General features: G+C 37.0%; 1 protein-coding gene across 1 annotated transcript; it reads right to left on the bottom strand.

The window, feature by feature from the left end:
• Window positions 1-278: 278 nt before the first annotated feature.
• On the bottom strand, window positions 279-20323 carry MELK (maternal embryonic leucine zipper kinase). The gene is made up of 18 exons (XM_075191116.1): window positions 20175-20323; window positions 14440-14536; window positions 13764-13849; window positions 12727-12843; window positions 10961-11104; window positions 10776-10844; window positions 10006-10098; window positions 9225-9323; window positions 8914-8982; window positions 8531-8629; window positions 7923-8009; window positions 6954-7076; window positions 6260-6397; window positions 4194-4413; window positions 3231-3318; window positions 2693-2861; window positions 2450-2553; window positions 279-695 (listed from the first exon to the last, which is right to left on the bottom strand). Exons 2-18 carry the CDS (start codon window positions 14501-14503, stop codon window positions 521-523), a joined length of 1944 nt encoding a protein of 647 aa, XP_075047217.1. The 5' UTR covers window positions 14504-14536; window positions 20175-20323; the 3' UTR covers window positions 279-520.
• Window positions 20324-21799: the final 1476 nt, after the last annotated feature.

Genomic DNA, 21799 nt, shown 5'->3' with positions numbered 1-21799 from the left:
AAGCCTGGCATTTTGTTGACTAAAGAATACATTTATTGGAGTCAATCCTATTTTACGCACCATATTGAGCATACAGTTTAACTCTAGTAACCACAGCTGTGGCTTAATTAACGACCTCAATAAATCCTACTTAAGAACCACAGACAGCAAAAGAATTATGCAAATGCTACATCACCCATGTACTAGTAAACATTCCATCTTCAGAGATGTGAACACACTGCTACTTTTCTGTTCTTTGTCACAAATCGTGAAACACTCAGGTGGGAAGAAACACTCAATTTCTCTGGAAATTTTTTTATTTTAAGACGAAACACAAATTTGGTTAATAACAAACATTAATATAAAAAGGATCACATGAATAAAAGACACATTTTACAATTATTCACAAAATTAGATGCTCACAAATGCCACAGAAATAGTTTACTGTATTTCTAGAGAATTTTAGGTGGTATATAGTACAGGAAGAGAAAAAGTTCTGTTAATGCTTTATGTACACTACCCAACAGTCATTAGGCGACAGCTACACCTTGCAGCTTGAAAGAATGTCTTCTACTAGTCTCTTGTACACCCAAGCATCACCTTTTAGCCGCTGTCTTCTGATCCCCATTATTTCAGACTTTAGCTGACAGACTTCTAGTTCAAACTGCATGGTCACTTTTCCAAAATCAGATTGTGTTTTGCATTTCAGAGTATACCTATGCAAAAATATATAAAAATGACACCAATTAAATAAAACCGCAACCTTTTAAAACTCATCATTACTATTAAAATTATAGCTATGGACAAACTTTGTGCACATTTTAATATCCTTTGGTTTAGGATAACTCCTTAAATCCACCGAGCCCATATAAACACTTTTTGGGCTGGTCACTTTCAATATCAGTAATCTGCTTGTGCAGAATCCAATAAAAATTATATCTTGTTTTCTCCGTCCCCCAGAAAATACGTTTATTTATTTTTTCGCTGTGACAATATACAAGCACACATCAAATCAGCTTTCCAAAACAGCAAAAAGCAGTTTTTCATAATGAAATTCAATTGGCTGCAAGGTGATGCGATGTGTTTCAGGGACAGTCTGCAGAAACATCTAGTCTGAGAGAAGAGATTTTAGTGAAAACGCAAACATTTTTCCCATTTGTACCATAGATATGCAAGGAAAACACAACTGGAGATTTCTGTAACGAATTAGCCGGCAATGTCTGGTAGCACCTTGCAACTAATGGAATCTGCCCCTTAATGTTTTCTGTAGTGTTAAAAAAAAAAAAAAAAAAAAAGAAAAAGAAAAAGAAAAAGAAAAAGAAAAAGAAGAAAAAAAAAAGTGAAAAAATATAAATACAAAAATAAGTGATCACTAAATCATCATTTAAAAGATGGTATCCCTGGACTGCTTAGGTATTTCTGTAGTGTAGGGGGCTATTAAGAGACACCTCATTTTAAACCCTCTTTCAAATGAGGGTTCCCACTGAGTTTGCAGGTGCCAGGATTAGGGGATAGGGCTCTTTAAGAGATCATTTTGGGGTAATGCGTGACCAATTTATTAATGGAATACTTCAGCTAAGTCTCTTAGAACGGATTTTTGAGAGTTCTGATTGTTCGCATACAGAGAAATGGTCTTCAAGAAAAACATAGCAAGCCAAAAGTCATATCAGCATCAATTTCTTCAGAGTACCTGTTACCTCTAAAAAGTGGTCTTTGATAATCACAGGCTACTGAAAGCCAGTAACAAGATAAAATAAAACCACCATTCCTCTGATTTGTTAGGGAAAGGAAAACTATTCATTATGCTAGTGTGCCAACTGCACACAGAGCAACTCTGTTCCTCCCCAGCTCTAGACCAGTTTCTGACTTGTATAGAGCGCAGACATGAAGCAGAAAGGTGGTAGTAACATGTTAAATAGGCTTGACATATTTTGAACAGCATATAATAAACAAAAGATCACTTATTACACGCGTTGATAAGTCAACTTAAACACAGGACAGTTCCTGTCCATTCAGCATTAGAGTCTGCATGCAGTTGGCTAGCCGTGACCAAAGTAAAAAACAAAACTAATCTGTGCAGGCATATTAAGTAAACGTCACTATGAAGAGGGTGGGATGGTGGCGCCTAATCTGTACCTCCTCTGTTGCTTGTCTAATAATTTAAGTTGGAGAATGCACACTTCAGGCTGCATCATGTGAACAACAAAAGGTTCCAGGACAGAGAGTCGTTGGCTAACTTCATGCTTTATCTGGATAGAAACCAATTTCATTTAACTCAGGGAAGATGTGCAATATATAGGCTAGTGGACAAGTTATGCAAGATTAAGATTTGGATTGTAGAGAGAAAAAAAAAAAAAAAAAAAGAAATTGCTTAGTTGCATCCATGTCTTTATTTTCACAATTTGAGACTGAAGAAACATTTGACCAAAATAAGCAGATGAACACATACCATTACTTATGTGCCACTTACCCCTTCTGCACATAGTCCACATTCTTCCTTGGTAGCACTCTGGTTATTTCATTTAGCAAATGGTCAGGATTCAGGATATTTGTCATGGTTACATTGTAATGGGCCTGCCAAAAACCATAAAATTACATTGTTGCTTTTGTAATCTAGCTAATGTGTAACAAAATGATAAATACATACTTGGGTGCATTAGCTTAAATAGAATTTAGGGAACTTAACAGAATATATTAAAAAAGGAAATATTACCCTGAGTTTTCTGGGTCCATCTCTTGCAAATCCTTTCCGCTTACTTGGTGTTAACATGGTAATTACTTTATCAAGTCCTCTTTCTAAACTCCCAAAAACTTTTGTTCCTTTTTTCTTCTGAGCGCTATCCATATGTACTTGATTTAAGTCAATATCTACTGAACGACAACTATAAAAAAAATAAAAAAAAATATATACACACAGCCACAAAGAATATCTATTAAACGGGCAGCTTTAAACCTGTTTTGTTGACATGTAGCACCACCTAGTGGACACACAATACTACATAATTGCAATAATTTATGTAGTTCCATAAATCGCTTTGTACGTTTTTTTTAAGCCATAAAACAAAGTTCTGTGGAGGTTATTTCATAATTAATGTGCAACACAGGATGAGAATGGGAGGTGTGAGCGAGGATTGCTGCATAGGCGTGTACTTACAGATCATGTAAGCAATGTAGAGGAGTTGTGTGAGGAATTTGTCCTTTCTTGGTCTGTATAAGTCATGCCCCTTACCTACAATCATGTGGTCACTTACCGTCTTTCAGGACTAATTCCAGCAGGGATCATTTCATTGTTGACAATTGGTTTCTTCGTGGGAGTATCTTTGTTTAAGCAACTTTTTTCTGCAACAGCAATAAGCATACAAAGCATTAAAAATACAGAAACGAATAAACACACTTATTAAAATGATTAGCAGTTTACAAGGCCTTATATATTGTATAACAGAAAGAAAAAATAATGTTTTTTTAACCCAAACTTGTTTTTTCTGTAAGATTTGACATTGAACATCAACGCAATTTAACTAAACAGAGGGAAAATATTACACCTCTGCAGCGCCACCATTTGCTTCACCAACAGTTCAACACTTACAGTGCTGTATTCTACGTTACTAAGAGCTCTGTTGCAAGATGCCTAGTCTTTCGCCGTGCACATCATACCTTCTGTATTGAAGGTATAGATGCAAATAAGTGTACACATTAAATTACTTTTCAGTAAAAAAAAAAAATCAATCTTGAGCTTAAACGATAAACATTTTCACCTGATACACACACACACACACACACACACACACACAATCTGGCACTTATCTAAGCAGATTTGTCTAGTTGTATAGCAGAACTTGAACAAAACTCAGGCTACTAAGCAACTGCTTTTTGCCAAGTTACTAAGCCAAGCAGAACATCCGTTTTTATTTCTAAACGTGAGCCATTGTTGACATTCACAAATCTACGTATATGCAGATACTATAGTTTGAGATAATCTGCGATTCCTATGCCCTCTAGATTTCCTTCTGTGTAGATACCAGACAATTACTTTCATTCAACTAGACAACCTTTAAAAGGTTTTAACATCTTACATTTGTTAATGCTATAGTAGGCCTATTTATGAAACACAATTGAGAGTTAACCACTGTAACACTATATCCACCAAATTGCTATATACACAGACTCACTGTAGCAGAAGCCCCAATACTGCAATCAGAAAACAAGAGAACTACCTTTTGTAGCAGACGGTATATTATGGGTGGGTGTGGTGAGTATGCCTTTCTTTTTGGCAACAGGCGTCCATGGGCCTGGATGCAAAAAGGGGTCTTCGTTTATGGACAACTTTGTGTCAGAGTTTTCTTTATTTTCACTTTTCTTTGTTGAAGACCTTTGACTCATCGGGGTGGTAGGAGCAGAATCCACACTGTTCAATTCCGCACGATACTTTGAGTACTAAAAAAAAATAAAAAAATATATGGGGGAAATATAATTTTGCTGTTCATCTGCAAAATTGTCCAGGTCTTACTAGGTCATCAGACAAACAAAACCCCTTCCTATGGGCTGTATTGCTGGCATGGTTTTATTTAGGGGTCTAGCTAAGGAAATACACCAAGATTGTTAAAGTGACTGGTAGGATTAAACACTAAGGGGTATATTTACTAAACTGCAGGTTTGAAATGGAAAGTTGCCTATAACAACCAATCAGATTCTAGATGTCATTTTGTAGGATGTACTAAATAAATATAATCTGATTGGTTGCTATAAGCAACATCTCCACTTTCAAACCCGCAGTTTAGTAAATATACTTTTAAGGGCCCGATTCCTTAAGGAAAGTAAACAAAAATAAAATGAGTAACTTTGCACCTTGGCAAAACCATGTTGCATTGAAGGGGGAGGTAAATTTAAAATTTGATGGCAGACTTATAGTTGGGGTAGGACATGTCCTAAATTAGCTTTATTTGTACACTGAAATCCAAAGTTATCAAGTATTTGTGTGCTACATGAAAGCCAGTATTTACCTTCTGTTCAAAATAAAACCAAATTTGTATTCCTTGCAATGTAAGTTTTGTTCATGCGAAAACTTACTCAATTTTTTGCCTTCCTTTCCTTAATGAATCAGGCCCCAAATGTTTATTTCTCAATATTATACTTTGCTAAATGACAATATTTAAAGCTACAGCTTTTACTTTTGTTTCCCATTGATTTGACTGTACTTTATTGGTCATACTGCCTGCTTTGACATGTAGCACACAAATACTGGACACTTTTCTTTTTTACACTGCAATGGAGTGAGTTAGGACGCACCACCCTCCTAACTCTGAACCTGTCACTTTGTCAAACATAATTCTGCCTAAACAGCACCTTATACAATGTACTCTAAATAAGGCACATGAGCATTTAATTTTTTTTTTAAAGCAGTGTGTAAAATGAAGAGCCATTAACCAACAAAAGCTTTCACCATGAATGTAATTGTTTAACTGCACTTTAAAACTACTGTTTCTAGTGTTACTTTACCGCCTAACATTTTGCAATCTGATAGTATATTTTACAATATATATTTGTTCAGCTAAAACATCAGGAAGCCTATGGTGAGCTGTAAAATGCATATCAACATGTTGCTTGCATTAAACACCACAGTAAAATGCTCGTTGTTATATATCCTTACAGTAACCTTTCAATAGCTTACATGTTTTTAGCATTCAAAACCCATACAAACAAAAGGAAAAGCCTTCACATAGTTGATTATGTGTTGACGGAACCAAATACTTATAATAAGATATATACTGGATATAGGAGTTGGATTCAAAATGTTCGTTCAAGCTCAATGATTAAGCCCCCAAGTGGTTTCATTAGTTTGGTAGCTCAGCCAACTGAGATTTGGCCATTTCAGGCAAAAAAACAAAAACAAAAAACAAAACAAAAAGTCATTTCATTTACAAATGAAAAATATATATACACTTTGCACCTCTGGAAACACTGCAATAGCTTATTTCAAGAGAGCACTGCTGTGCCAATTGCAATTTCCTAGATATCTGAGCAGTTTTAATGCACAATAAGCACAGGACAATAGAAGCTACCTATGTTGAACCACATAAAAAAAAGAATCTAGGCGTTTCCAAAATCTTCTCTCTCAAATAGCTCCTATTTCTACTAGCCTTTATAGAAGAGTGTATATGTCCAGGTTGCTATTCTATCTAAGTTAGTATTTATTTTACGAACAGATGTGTGTGAATGCTTAAATACAAGAGTTACAAGAATAGGAATATCACAGATGTTCACATGTAATATATATACCTACCTCTTTTGAAGGTAATGGTTCGATACCACTGTATGAACAGTCATCATAAAACAGTTCATCGTCTGAAAACTCCATGGACCCAAATACATACGGTTGCTCAACATTGCTGCCCTCTTCAAAGTCCAGATTAGTTCTTGACTGTCAAAATAAAATTTTACATAAAATACGCATGACATGCAACATCAGCCATCCAAGTCTCAAAAAAGTCATATTTATCACAAGATGGCATTTGCTGTTAAAATATTGCCTATGATTGGAGTTTGCCCTGTAGGATTTTTAGCTACCTAGACATCTCAATGCTTTATCATTGTCATTCAAGTAAAAGTGTGCTGGGGAATTCTAGCGCTACTATATCCATCCTGAAGCCTAGTTCAGGGGGTCATGTAGGCTAGACAACGTGACTCCAGATCTCACACACAAATAAAAATGAGTTGTGCTCCTATTTATCAAACACAATAAGTCTAAGGATTAAGCAATAATTAGTTTTAACTTATGTATTAAACCCTGTTCTACTCTTGCACCCCCTCTAACAATATTTTTAATGCTTTGTTGTGCAAGTAAAAGACGGATTAGAAATATTCATATCTTCTTACGCAATTAATTTAAGGCCTAATCCAGTTTCACATCCACAAGAAAGTCTTACAAACTGTAAGCTTGTTACACAAAAGGTTCTTCCAGCCAGATGTACACCTACTTTAAGTTCTTTAAAGCTTGAGGGCTCCATAGCAGCTAAAGAGCGTACTAAACGAACAGGCTTCCCCCGATTCTTCTTTGTCTGAAGCAGTAAATAGGTGGCGGTGATGTGATCATAATTCCACTAGAATTTAACAGACAATATAGGAATCAGATTTGTAAGGTAACAAAACCTACTTTAACCCTTCTCCACACGCAATATTCCCCAATTGGTTTCATTAGCAAAGTCAATTCTTTCATTTGGCTATCAAAAATATTTTGCTGCACACGGCTTGGGTATATTCGGGTGGGGGGGGGGGGGGGGGGGGAGGCACCAAACATCATCACCATTTATTTATATAGCGCCACTAATTCCGTAATGCAGTACAGACAACTCACCACTCACATCAGTCCCTGCCCCATTGGAGCTTACAGTCTAAATTCCCTGACATGCACAGATAGACAAAGACTAGGGTCAATTTTGATAGCAGCCAATTAAACTACCAGTATGTTTTTGGAGTGTGGGAGGAAACCAGAGCACCCAGAGGAAACCCACGCAAACACGGGGAGAACATACAAACTCCTCACAGATAAGGCCATGGTCGGGAATTGAACTCATGACCCCAGCGCTGTGAGGCAGAAGTGCTAACCACTTAGCCACCGTGCTGCCCATTTCATAAATCTAAATGGATATAGTATATATTCTAGATCATGCAACAATAATTTAAAATTAAATCTTTTTAATGTAAACATATAGAAAGCCACAACAAAATAGTTTAGCATACACATTGATTAAAAACCATTTAAATACCATGAAATAAATAGCACACTAGTATATGAATAGGCATGAGTGCCATCTACTGGAAACAATGTAGTACAGATTTTTTTATTAGTTCTGGTATTCACCTGCTATAGGATTATTTAAACTTGAGAAGTTCTAAAGGAAAAGGTTTCATTTGCTTAAGAATAACCAAAAGAGAAAGTGCATTACCTCAGAGATCAGGCAAGACATGCTGTGTTTACTGTGCTTGCTGTACACAGACAGCTCTGTAACACAGTCTTCATCCATGTACCCAAGCTAGGTGCAGGGGACAAAAGAGAATTAAAAATAGCATTTTAAAAATAATACAATTTATTACACATATCAATAATGCAAACACCTGCAAATCAGTAATCTATGCTTACAGATGTAAGACACAAGCCATGACAACATTTGTTAATTTTCGGGGACTGTGCCACTATAAAACATCAACTTATTTGATTCTGCAGCAGAAGATAAGCCTAGGAAGCCGGTGCTCATAATAATGTCAGGTGCTTGCATGATCTACTTAAGTGAATGTCATAAAACGTTATAGCTCTAACCATTAACCCCTAAGTTAACGAAAAAAATTACCTCATGAATTTTTTTTTTTTTATAATATTATAAAATTATGTTTTTCAAGATAGGACATGTTGATTACACATCAGGATCATATATTATGTGGAGATTTTGTGACAAAATCAGACAAGATGTCTATATCGCTGTTATTGAAATATGTGACTTTATGGGAGCCACTCAACTAATTTACAACACAGCTTTCTCCCAGTCGGAGTACTCACAGGGCATTTACTGTACCATTCCACAGGACAATTGTATCCTTGCAAGAGCCATGGATGCTTCAAAAGATGCTTTACTGAAACCCTTTTCTTGGGATCCACCTAGAAAGAGCAAACATTTCAGATCTACTTTGTTACAGATGTAACAAACAGGGGGGGGGGGGGGATTACTTTCTTACAGTGCAATCCTAGCTTTTAGAATAGTCCTAGTTTATGATGTATACCATGCACTACCTTCAGTCCCACATTGATTTTCTTTTTACCAGTTTCTCTATGATTATCAGATTCTGAACTTGGACATGCCAATAACTACTTTATTAACATTGCTAAAAGGCTGAATTCTATTACAGGAATAATCTCACACATCGCCAGGGACATGCCCTTACCTGAAGCATCTGACTAAGCAGCAGTACAGTGCCAGGAGAAAGCCATTTTGGGATATCATATTTTCCTCTCTGCAGATAAAATTTAGAGGGTTAAGAAAACTAAACAAACAGATCAGAAAAGATAATGTTCATTCAAAGTTTTAGGAACATTTTACAGTTTGCATTTAAATAAAGGATAGAAATAGAATTATATATACACATATACATACATATATATTTTTTATTTTTTTCCCCAATCCATTTATAACTATTGCCTCAAATGGAGATGCTCAAGATATGCAGAAACTTTGTCAATAAGTTAGAAAACTCACCATTATCTTCTTGTATAAAACCATGACATTATCATCATCAAATGGAAGGTAGCCACACATTAGTGCATACATTAGTATTCCCATGCTCCAAATATCTGCCTAAAATGTGTAAAGTTACAATAAGCTAGGTGTTCACAAGCAGAACGTTATCAAACATACCTGAAACAGAAATTATCAATTCACATTTGAAAAAAAAAAAGGGAGTTTATTTTCCTACTGACATAACTGCTTCATTCAGAGCCAAAAGAGTTACCATTTGCCCCCTTTTACTCTGAGATCTAGTCTAGGTCTTCAACCCAGTAGTTCTCTCCTGCAGAGAGCTTGGCAATCATGTGATCACCAGGGAAACACAGTATACTTTATATATTTCGCAATGCAGAAATGATCAAGCAGTTTGTGGCCTTCTCTCTGAAGTCCCAGGCTGTCGATGAAAGTCTGGCTGCACACAGCAGCATGTGAATGCCATTGTTTTGCTTCATAAAGACACAGCGTAGGTTTAAAACCTATTCCAACTCGAAGAAAGCCAAATATTAATGGGTTGTAGTCTGAGCATCCGACTAAATAGAAAGGAAATGTTAAAATACATTTTTCTAATTAAATAAGCTGCAAAACACTGAAATGTGCTTTTGAGTGATCATTTTGCTTAATTCCCATTGTTTTGTCCAAACACTGAAGACAGCCTTAATTATTTCAGACATTACAAGTGAACACACACATGGTTATGCAAGTACTGTATTTATTGCAGTGTCGTCAAGTTGTGTGTGCATTATGTCAGTCTTACCTCAGAACCAATATAAGCTTTTCCTTGTATGAGTTCAGGAGCTGCGTAAGCTGGACTTCCACAGCAGGTCATTAAGTGATAATCCAAGCCACCCTACATGGAAGGGGAGACCAGGAAAAATAAAAATACATATGTTCTAATTTTACTTTAGATATTGCCCTATAGCTCAAATCTTTCACTTTTTTTGTGCTGGATGCTCACTTCAGGAATCCATTAGCCTAGCATAAGTATAGCTTTACAAATAGCATGCATGTCCTTTATGTAAAGCTTCTCACTAGGGCAGTGGACTCTAGAAGTGAGCTAAGGTTTTTTTTGGTCCTTAAAATATTTAGCACGCTGAAAGTTTTAAAATTCCAGCTTGTACCTAAATACCAGATATTTGATTAAACAATACTTACAGGAAAACAAGTGTATTAATTTACATTAAACAATCTACTACCTTCTTAAGTGCATTTTATTAAATCTGTTTTCTGATTTAAGCATCAACGCCCCACCTGAAAGAATTAGCAAGGATCATAATACAAATGTCTTCAAGGCCTTCAGCTGCTGCAATTGCAAAGGCCAACAGAAGAGGGAGCAGCTGCTTGTAAATATTTTTTGGAGCATCAATGGCTAGAGCGAAATAAAATGCAAAACTAACATCTTTAGAAGTTTAAGCATTGCAATGTTAGTATATCATGGTATTGAGGCACAGTAGATAATAAAGCAAAGACTAAACTAGACTGAGGAAGGGAATATTCAATCTCCATTCAACAGAAGTACGTTCATACCTTTGGTTTTGCACAGAGACCAAAATCTATTAATTTCAAGTTATGATCTTCATCAATAAGGAGATTTTCCTAGAAAACACCCAAAAAACAAAAGATTATTATTATTATTATAAAAAAACAAGACCTTCCTTGGTGAGAAGATGGACTAAGGAAACCAAACCAAAATTAGAAAATATGAGACTCACCGGTTTTAGATCTCTATGCGCATATCCCTGGCTATGAATATATGCAACAGCAGACACAATCTGCCGGAAAAACACCCTAGCTTCATCTTCACTTAAACGGTCTTTTGCAATAATATAGTCAAATAATTCGCCTCCTGGACAGTACTGAGAAAAAAAAAACAAAAAACATTTTTAGTTACATGCCTAAATGCAGTGTGGACAATCACGTAATCACTGTCAAGCAAACATTGTTTTAGTGACTCGTTAGCAATTAAATAGGAAGATATGTAAACAATCCCCTAATTACAGAATGGTGGCAGTATATTAGACTGACGAGCACAATATACAAAATATAACACAGGGTGCTTAAGTCCTTATTTATGGAATTAAAGATGGGTCTGTGTTAAAGAATGGGAACCAGTGGTTCAAACTTGAAGTTAACAAAATAGTTTTTCATAATTCTCATTTTATGCTTTTTACAAACCACTTTGAATAGAAACATTGCATAGGTTACCAGTTGAATGGGCATTAAAAGTAAAAGTAGCTAACTTGACTTTAGCTCAGGGGCTAAGGTTAATTTGACTTTAGCTCAAATTATGAATTTAGTATCTATACAACAGGGAACGATATTACATCAAGTCACTGGCTTGTGTGCTCACAACGGTCCACCCATGTTGCCCCTCCACTTCACTTACTGAACCAAATGGAATTCAGTTCAAAACAAAATTTTAAACATGCTTAGTGACTGCAACAGCCATTCACACTGTCAAATTCCGTAGGGTGCATACTAGACAGACCATAGATGCAATTTCCTCCATTTATTTTTATGTCCATGCTCCATCACAGAACAACCGTGCATTGCTGTATAAATAACCCTTGCAATCCGAGGTTTCCAGCATCATTTTTTTTTTTAAGTTGAAATGCATTTTGCATTGCAAAATAAGTGGAGGGGCAAAAAGGCTAAACATCCATTTTCTTTTCAGCCTATCCATGAAAGGGTTACTGGAGAGAGCACTGCTATCGCTTGCAATAATTCCAGCAACTTCCACCAGCGAGGGCTTCTCCTGCCTATTTAACAAGTATTGCAGCGGAAATATTTTTTCCATATATCTTTCAAATGTCACCCCCTCCCTCCCCCCATTTTATTTAACAAGTTTTTTGGTTTTATTTATTTAATTTTATTTCCATGATTTAAAAAAAAAAAAAAAAAAAAAAATCAGGATTGGGATTCTTGATAAATAAGCACGAGGGGCCTGATTCATTAAGGATCTTAAATGAAGAGGATTCTTATTTCAGTCTCCTGGACAAAACCATGTTACATTGCAAGGGGTGCAAATGAGTGTTCTGTTTTGCACATAAGTTAAATACAGACTGTTTTTTTCATGTAGCACACAAATACTTAATAGCTTATTTGTACACTGAAATTTAAAGTTGATATGTGTATGCTACATGAAAAAACAGGCAGTATTTAACTTATGTGCAAAACAGAACACCCATTTGCACCCCTTGCAATGTAACATGATTTTGTCCAGGAGACTGAAATAAGAATCCTCTTCATTTAAGATCCTTAATGAATCAGGCCCCAGGTTCTCATAATACACCCTACTTTTACTTCCAATTTTAGAGGATTACTTATATCAACTATAAACAAAGGATTAAAACAAACTTTACACTTCAGTATTTCAGGCATATCATTCAGCTCACTTCTACACATGCTTTGTTGTATGGTATGTGTGTTACCATTTAAAAAGTGTACAAAATGAAAAAAAACAAAAAAGAAAATTAACCTCAAGAACCATGAATATCTTCTTCGGTGTCTCAATCACATGATAGAGTCTGCAGACATGTTGATGACTTAAATTTTTCATTGCATCAATTTCTGTTTTGACACGAGGCAAATCATCCTTAAAATGTATGTATGTTAATTTAAAGAGTATGTTCAATAGTGAATATAGTAAACTGTACACAATTATTGTATTTACAAGTTATTAGAGCTTGGATAAATATAAAGAGCCACCAAACAAATGTTTATACACAAGTACTGCACTGTTTACTGTGGCTGTCATTTTTAGTTTTTGGAAAACCTCAATGGTGGCATGGAGACAGTATTGGTTAAGCATTCACCTCGATGGCAGCATATATCAAATCTGTCCACCAAGAGAGATAGCCTTTTGTAACAAACAGATTGCTATGCAAACTCCAGGAACTGCTGCCTGGTGAATACACAGTTGTATAACTATCCTGTAACTGAATAATTAATCTAATAGTTTAAAATATAAAAAAGTGTAGCCCTTAAGGAGTTAATATGTTTATTAGATGAACATGTAATACTAAAGGCCAACTTGTACATATGCTTCAGTGGAATTATGGGTATTACAATTGTAAAACCTCTTATATAGCATAGAAGGGAGTCTGATTAGCGCTACACACGGTCCCTGTATACTTATCAGAAGCTAAACGTTCGTAATGAAGTAATCAGCACCAATCACATGCATACTACTATATAAGAGTGTTTCTAACTGGAATATCCATCATTTCTCTGATTAAGTAAATGTCCATGCAAACTGCATTTGGGTATTCTGGGTTTTCACATTGTAATGGATGTGGAAGACTTGTGATACAGGGTACCTTTACGGTGATTAACTCCACATGGACCTGTCTACATTGAGATAGACCTCATTCTCCATCTCACCAAATAATATTCTTATGCTCTACTACATTTAACCTATTTACTGTATCACATCTGCATTTTTCCAGTTTCTTGAGTCTGAAAACAAAACAAAATAAAATTAAAGTAATGCAAATGAAAAATAAGTCCATATACCCCTAGAGAATCTTTGTCCATGATCTTAATTGCTACTTTTTCGCCAGTAAGAAGATGAGTTGCAAGCTTGACTTTAGCAAATCCGCCTAGCATAGGGAAGGATAAAACATCAGTTTATTGTATGGTCAAGGGAGGAAAAAACAAACCCAAACACATTGTCAAAATGCCTCACTCTTGTTTCAATTGTTGCGATTACAATTAAGCACAAATAAAAGCAATACCATTGCTACTGTATTAATTTTTACATCTTGTGCAACAGCAGGTGCTTAAAATGAGAGCCTCATGTAGATTTAAATGCATACGGTAAAAGAAATGCATTAGTTGTAATGCGGGACTGCTTACCCATTATAACCAACACACAACGGTTTTTCAACTCACGTTCTTGTAGAAAGTGGCATTTTTCTTTAAATATGAGCATCAATCCATTCACTTGTGCTACACATTCGTAAACTGGGAAATCAGGCTCTCATAACATACCAGCTGGAGGTGTCTCAATACAAAACCACTTATTCTTCATGTCATTCATATGTTGAGAGTCTAGCGTCCCTATACACAAACTGTCTGAATCCACATCAGATGCTTCTCAGCAAAGTGTCTCTGGAAGTTACTATTAAGATGCTGACAAAGCATTCAATCATGGCAATGCATTTTACATATAGACAAAATAAAAGGTTACCTGTTCCAATGGTTTCATGCAACTCATAGTACTTTACCAGTTCCTCATAATCGTCAACAGCCATTTTGTAATCTCTGTTTATGTCCAGGCTCAAAATCTAAAAAAATACAATAAAATAAGTGATTTTTAGACATGGTAGAAAATAATGGCATAACTAAACATGAAAAAGTATCACAGCTCTCTATGCATAACGTCATTGATGAAATAAGGCTGGGCCTAAAACAGGATTCTTATGCTCACGTTAAATCCATTTATTTGACTCTGAATGTAAAATTAGCTTCTTTATGCAGATCAATAGACCCCAATAGTAGGTGAGCTTTCCATTGCTACAGATTGAATGTTCTGTTTTGCTCTATTAGGTGGGGAGAGGATGAATGCACTTCTACCTTGGGATATAGAGGGCTTGTGCTTAAGGGCAGGAAAGGGCCAACCAACCCAGAATAACAATTCCACAAATGAAACACAACATCCATCCTTCGCAACTAAGAGCATAAAAAAAAGGCGATGGAGTGCAGTGTCCCCCAAAGGGAACCTAAGAAAAGTGTTTAATTTAAGTATAATAAGCTTGTTTTGGGGAAGCTGTCCCTATGGGTACCCTCAGACATATCTGTGCACTTCCCATTCAAAACAAGTTTTTTTGGAGGCAAATATACTAAAATGTTGTGAACACATGGATAGAGGACCAGGTGGCTGTCAGATATCTGCTTGGTTGTGGCTCAATATAGAGTGGGCTGTGATATTTTTTTTGGAACTGGCTTTCCAGCAGTGATATAAGCCTGTGGAATTATAGCCTTAATCCATTTGGTCTGTTTTGTCACTGGCCAGTCTCTTTACAGAGCATCTTAAAGAGCTAGAAGACTATGCAGCCCACCTTGGGCTGGAAGGTTACGCAGAAAAGCCCTGCGATACTGAAAGACAAGGAAAAATAACCTGCAAGATATAGCACTGCCAATTCTGAAATGCAAGAGGTTAAAGCCAGCAGTAATGCCCTTTTCCAGATAAGGAATCTAATGTCAGATGCTAATGGCTCAAATTGTAAAAGCTGTAGGTCCAAGAGGACCAAGTTAACTCTATAGAACCTTATCAGCTGGACATAAGGCTGAACGTGCAAGACTGCTTTCAGAAGAAATTGACCCTCATCCCAGAGATTCAGTCTTTCCTACAGGTAAACTAGGATGGCAGATACCTGGACCATGAGGGAAACATATCTCAAGCCTTGCAAAAAGGACTAAAAAGTTTAAAGTTAAAGAGGATGACACCCATTCTTTCACACCATGCAATGTAACTGTTCCAAACTATGCCCTGATCCGAGTGATCTCCCCGAAAAGACCCCTAGTCCTAGGGATTGTATCTTAACAAGCCAAACGATCTTGAATCTTGGTGTAAAATAAAGGGGCCCTGACTTAGAAAATAGTTTCATAGAGAAAGCCTCCATGAAGGCTGATGCCATATTAAGAATGTTGGCATACCAACAGCTTCTCAGCCAATCCATTGCTACTATCATTACTGGAGCACAGAGAACAGATACCCACTTGAAGGTCCAGAGAGATCTCATCAGCTTTTGAGTCAAGAGCTTCTTCTCTTCTGGTAAAAAGACTCTTTGAAGTTTAGCGTTGAAGCTATATCATGCCAGGACCAGGTTTAACTTTGGATAGCTTATTATCCAGCCAAAGGATTACAGGGTTTGAGCGGTTATCCCCAAGTAGGTCAAAAAGAAGCTGCAGATCTCACTTTCATTTTTTCCCCAGTTACACCTTTTGATCTTAAGAGGGCATCATTCCTAAAAAAATTTGGCAAGCACCCTCGGTCCTGTTACCAGACCAAAGGGCAATGCTCGGAATTAAAATGGGGATCCTCAACGTCAAAATTGAGAAGGTTGTGATGGCCCTTACAAACTAGAAAGTAAGGAATCTTTAAAATCCATGGAAGCAAGAAATTAGTCTTGCCCCATGCCATTGATGGCTGATCCTAAAGATTTCAGACCTAATAGGAGGTGAAAGGCCATGTCAGCTTTTTGCAACAGAAACAGATTTGATTAATAATCTAGCCGTCTTGCTCTTTCAGGACTGAGACAATCATACCCAAGGAAACTAGTGTCTGGATAACCTACCGTAGAGCAAACCTCTTGGTCATGTCTCAGCAGAATCTTGGAGAAAAAAAGATTGGGCAGAGGACCCAGCTGGTCCAAGATGTAACAACCTTCTATGATATCACAACCACATGGATCTGATCCACTGGTTCTGAAAAAGCAAAATCACAGAACTTGCTGGGTTGTGAAGAATCCCATTATGTGGACTGTTATTCAGAAGGCTTGGACACTTGTCAGACAAAGACTGCTTGGTCCTCTAGTGGCCCTTTAAAGAGGCTCCTCTTGTTTTCCATGAGAAACAAAAAGTACTGAGATCACTGGTCCTTTGGTCTAGGAGCGTTCACCAGAAGGAAATAGACCTTTGCCAAAAGTTGGTTAAGTAATCAATTTGTCCAATTTTGAGCCAAAATGGAACGGCCATAAGCCAGAGTGCTTGCCCGGCAGCAACACTTAAGGCTGAAATCCTAGTTTGAAAAAGATGGACTCACAGGGTCTACCAAGGACAACAATGCAAGATAGGATCTTGTCCTATCAAATTATAAGACCTCACTAATCTTTTTAGACCACTTCTAACATATGCTTGGGTAAACATAACAGGCAAGAATAGTTTTGAATGTTGCACTGGCTGCAACATAAATATTTTTAGAATTACCGAAGATTTTCTACCCATGCCATCCTTCAAGGAGGCAGCATTTGAAATAGGAACTGTATTAAGCATGGAAAGCAGGCAATAGGTGCATGCACCCTTGGCAGGATTTTCTATTTGTCAGTATCCTACTCAGGGAGACGGTAGGAACTAGTCTTCACCCAAATGTTTTCCCAACTTTTGGGAAGGGAGGAAAATAAATGGGGAGTTTCTTTTTCCTCTAGAACAGCGTTTCCCAAACCTGGTCTCAGGGACCACTAACAGTGCATGTTTTCCATATCTCTCTGCTGAAACACAGGTGTATTCATTACTGTGACACATTTTGAAAGATCCACAGGTGGTATAAATTATTTCACTTGTGACCAGGAAACCTGCACTATTCGGGATCACCGAGGACTGGGTTTGAGGAACACTGCCCTAGAATAAAGAAACATCAGGATCCAGGTCCTCAGGGTCTTGAATAAGGGCCTGGTGAACAGATAACACTAACTCATTGATGCTCAATCTGCTAGATGACAACTCATCCAAATCTGTCAGGTCATCAAAATCAGAGTCTCTACCTCCTGAGAGGTAAATTCAAATTCCTCATAGGACTAAATCTGGGAGGAACACTAGCGCTTGTGAGGCTATCGAGTCGAAGGAGATTCAAACACTCTCCCCAGTGAGAAGACATTCGGAACAATCCCAAAATAAAAAAGTTTCCAAAAACCTCAATGCCCATCAGGCTTGGTTCTAGAACTGGACATCTTATCAGACATGATAGTAAGGAGACAAGTGGGAGAATAGCTGTAGGGCACAATTTAATGAAAGTGAATGCAGAAAAGCTCAATCCAAAAAAGGAGATTGCCAATGTAATAGAAGTTACTAGCAAAATATTTCAAATCTCCATATGGTGGATCAGGTTGGCTTTTTCAAAGTGATCATGAATAACAATTATGGCTATTAAAGCATTTCTATATAATGTTTCTTTATTCTTGTACAGTTATCAACTAGTTATGTGGAATTTCTAAGGAATTCAAGTTTGTGCCCACTAGTAGGGACTAGTTGGCATTTTGATTTATTATGTTTATGAAAACTTAAAATTTAAAGATTTAGTGACACTTAAATCTGAATTTCCTAGAAGTAAAATCAAAAATGTTTGAAACAATTTGAGAAAAAAATTGACCAGTGTAGTTAGACTTTACACTGGGGAAAAGAAAAAAAGTATGAAGGGACCCAGAAACAGAGAAGTAGAGGTCTTTAGGACCCACCAAATTATGAACTCAGTGAGATCTGAGCCCCACTGTGCATTACTTTAAGTCATGTGATTGCTGTTTCTATGGTAATCTCATGACACTTGGCAAATGGTGAACCATTTGTGGTGCCTGCTCTAGGTCCTAGCTTTTAGGTATCAAGACATGTTTTTTTATAACAAATTTACCATCTTGATAAAGGATCATTTAGCACCCAAAACATTGATTTGTTAATACAGTACTTTGATACATTTGTAATTTGCAAAACCTGAGAGCAACACATCATTCATTGCAGTTTAAATTTGGAATATCTTTACAGATTTTGGATTCTGTGACACTCAGCCTACATATTATATTTAAAAAACAAATTGCCCTTATGCTACCTCCACCTGGGAGAGCACATATCACACTATATGCAGATGTCCTATGCCACCCAACCGAGAACTACTCAGACATCAAAGTCTACAAATGACATTTGGGTATATCGCACCCCAAAACATTATGCTTCTGGGCTGAAGGAGCAACACAATTCCACAAATCTGACAGATCCGCTTTAGAATTTATGCCTGCCCCGTACGCTTTTAAAATATTATTGGCCATACTTTTGGCGTTGGTGGCAGTCCACACAAACATTAAATATATTTGTTGAGGATGTTATTTGCAAAATCCTTCATATAATGCTCCTGGAATTCTACCTTGCATGAAATAAGTTACTGCTTACCAACACTATGACAATTTCTCCTTCCACCTTCTAGATTTGTATTGCTTCTAAATGTGATTTAATCAATGTCACAAAAATAAAGTGTGAAGTTCTTTTTTCTGCAATTTGACAAGACTGAAAAACTGCTGCTAAAAATCAGTCCTGACCATAAATTGCACAGAGATTTGTAACAGCGGAAAACTGATTTAACTATGAAAAAGGACAGGCTTATAAAGATTGGCATGACTGACACTAAGCTTTTTAAATTGCAGTTAACCATGTGTCAATTCATAATTTCTTAATCCTCAAATTGTATAGATTTTCCCAGGAAAGACACTGTAAAGCAAAATATATTCTGTGCTGCATGCATCATATCAGTGTAAAATAAGCTAGAATATAAGGGAAAAAAAATCTTCTGTTCCTAGTTTTACATAATTACAAAACCTTCAGCCTACAGTTTTACCAACTTGTTCACCATAGGTGTACTGAAATCAAGTGCATTTTATACACTTTTTAACATAAGAGCTAAAGTGCAGATTTATTTTCTAACCCCTCATTACATTATATCACCATTATACATAGATGCACACAAGTTACTTTAAAAGAAAGTTGGAGCAGGTTTAGTCAGATAAATAAATTGGGACCAGTGTAATTGCAGGGAGCCCGGATTTGGGGTAATCGTAATTCTGACTAACATTGACACATTTGCAGGAGTACACTGACAGCCCAGGTCCAATGATGACTGCACACACCAGAGCTACCACTGGCCACAGTAAATACACATCAGGTTATAGAGCACAAAATGAAGGTACTGTGGCCAGGAGAGGGATAATAAACAATATATATTTCGATAATACCAATAAACTCACAATCATATGCACCTAACATTTGTTTGCACTACTGACATAGTGACAGGCTATTAAGACCTCCACATACAGAGATTGCAGCTCACTGCGGGAATGTTTCAGATTGAAAGAACACATTAATACAATACAGAACCCTCTATCCATATTCCATAAGCATATACATCGCAGTTCACCCTTCAGTCACTTGTGCATGGTCACCGACCTGTCACTAGCTGATGCCCGTCACAAGCCGATCGGCTGCAGTGCTAGCCGTAGAGTCATACACAGCCACTCGTTGTGTACGGAGAAGCTTGTACGTCTGATGTAATGAACATTTAAATCTGCCGGGGAACAAAAACAGCTTCCGGCCAACGAGCGCCTTAACCAATCAGATCAAAACAACTGCGCCTGGAATGATCAGAGGCGCTTTGCATGCCGGGAAGAAGGTCAACTCAACTCACTCTCCATACGTTGTGGAGGGGGTGGAGAGTGGCAAAGTGGTGGTTAAACGCACCACAATAGTAAAGGAAAATAAATGACAGATGATAAATGTTTAATTTGAAAGTTTACATATTTATTTTAAGAATCAGATTAATTTTATAATGTGAAAGCAAGACGACATCAATTTAGCTTAGCTATAATTGCGAAGTAATACAAATACACATTTGATTTTAAATATGTTACATATTTTGCACGTAAAACATAATTAAAAAAGTAATTCTAGTAGGGTGTAATGCATCATGTGGATAGTAAAGTTGAAATATACGCAAAAGTTTTTTAAATAGCCAAAGAAGAAAAAAGTAAAGATAATTTACTTGTCACAGAGGCATTATTATTTAGAAGGAGGAGAATGTCAACTTTTGCAGCATTTATTGTTGATGTTCCTAATTTTCAGGGACAGTCCCAGGTTTTAAAGAGTATCTGTCACTTTTGTAACGCTTTTGAACACAGAAGAACATATATGTGCAATATACATTATGTAAATGATAATCCTCTATGATAAGTTCCCTTTGTTTTGTATGGCTATTAAAAGCATACTTGCCAACTCTCCCTGAATGTCAGGGAGACTACCTAAAATAGGGGTGATCTCCCTCACTCCCTGAAGGGTCTGGCATTCTCCCTGATGCTGAGCCAGTACAAGACGTGGTTGGCTTCGCCATCTGTGGCATGATGACACAGTTCAGAAATTGTGTCCTATGTCCATGTATTGGTGCCTATGGAGGTGGCCATTTTCATGGAGACCAAGACTGACAGGTAAGACAACATGACTTCAGTAATGGAGACAGAAATGTAAAAGACACTTCAGTCTCCAGAGATTCATTAGCTGCTTTTCTTTAACGCATAGTTGTCTACTCTCCCAGAATGTCAGAGAGACTCTCGCATTTCTGGGAGACCTCCCAGGAGAACAGGGCAACCTCCCAGTTCTCGCTCCCGCAATAGATAAGTGGTGGGTGCGGGGCTTAATGATGCAAATATCGCATCATCTAAGCCCCACCCCCTGCTGTAATTGTCCAAAATTGTGACAATCGTTTAAGGGACGGGGCCAAAATGATGTGATTTGTCAAGCCCCACCCCTGCACGCCCACCTCCCCCAGGATCTCCCTGAAGCCGAGGAAAAGTTGACAAGAATGATTAAAAGTCAGGGAAAAATTACTCAAAGGCTTTGATTTACTAAAGGGTGAAACTGCTGGTTTTCAACGATTTTTCCAGCGGTTTTAAAACCACCTGATTTACTATAGCCCAAACTGCCATTAAAATGTCCAGAACTGACATTTTTCTAAACCACCACTTTACAAATCGCCATCCCAATTTTAACAATGATGAACATACAAATCACCGGATTTAGTA

The sequence above is a fragment of the Mixophyes fleayi genome, chromosome 1 (genome assembly GCF_038048845.1).
Source record: "Mixophyes fleayi isolate aMixFle1 chromosome 1, aMixFle1.hap1, whole genome shotgun sequence".
Taxonomy (NCBI): domain Eukaryota; kingdom Metazoa; phylum Chordata; class Amphibia; order Anura; family Limnodynastidae; genus Mixophyes; species Mixophyes fleayi.
The sequence above is the reverse complement of the archived record's forward strand: the minus strand, read 5'-3'. Positions and strand labels throughout refer to the sequence as shown.

What these genes read in the sequence shown, in the direction of transcription:
- MELK (XM_075191116.1), bottom strand. Translation starts at nt 14,503, where the DNA reads ATGGCTGTTGACGATTATGAGGAACTGGTAAAGTACTATGAGTTGCAT. An exon ending in GTCTCTGTGCAAAACCAAAG is followed by an intron (nt 10,099 to 10,775) that starts GTATGAACGTAC and finishes CCTTCCATGTAG; the next exon opens with GGTGGCTTGGATTATCACTT. An exon ending in AAGCTTATATTGGTTCTGAG is followed by an intron (nt 9,324 to 10,005) that starts GTAAGACTGACA and finishes TACACATTTTAG; the next exon opens with GCAGATATTTGGAGCATGGG.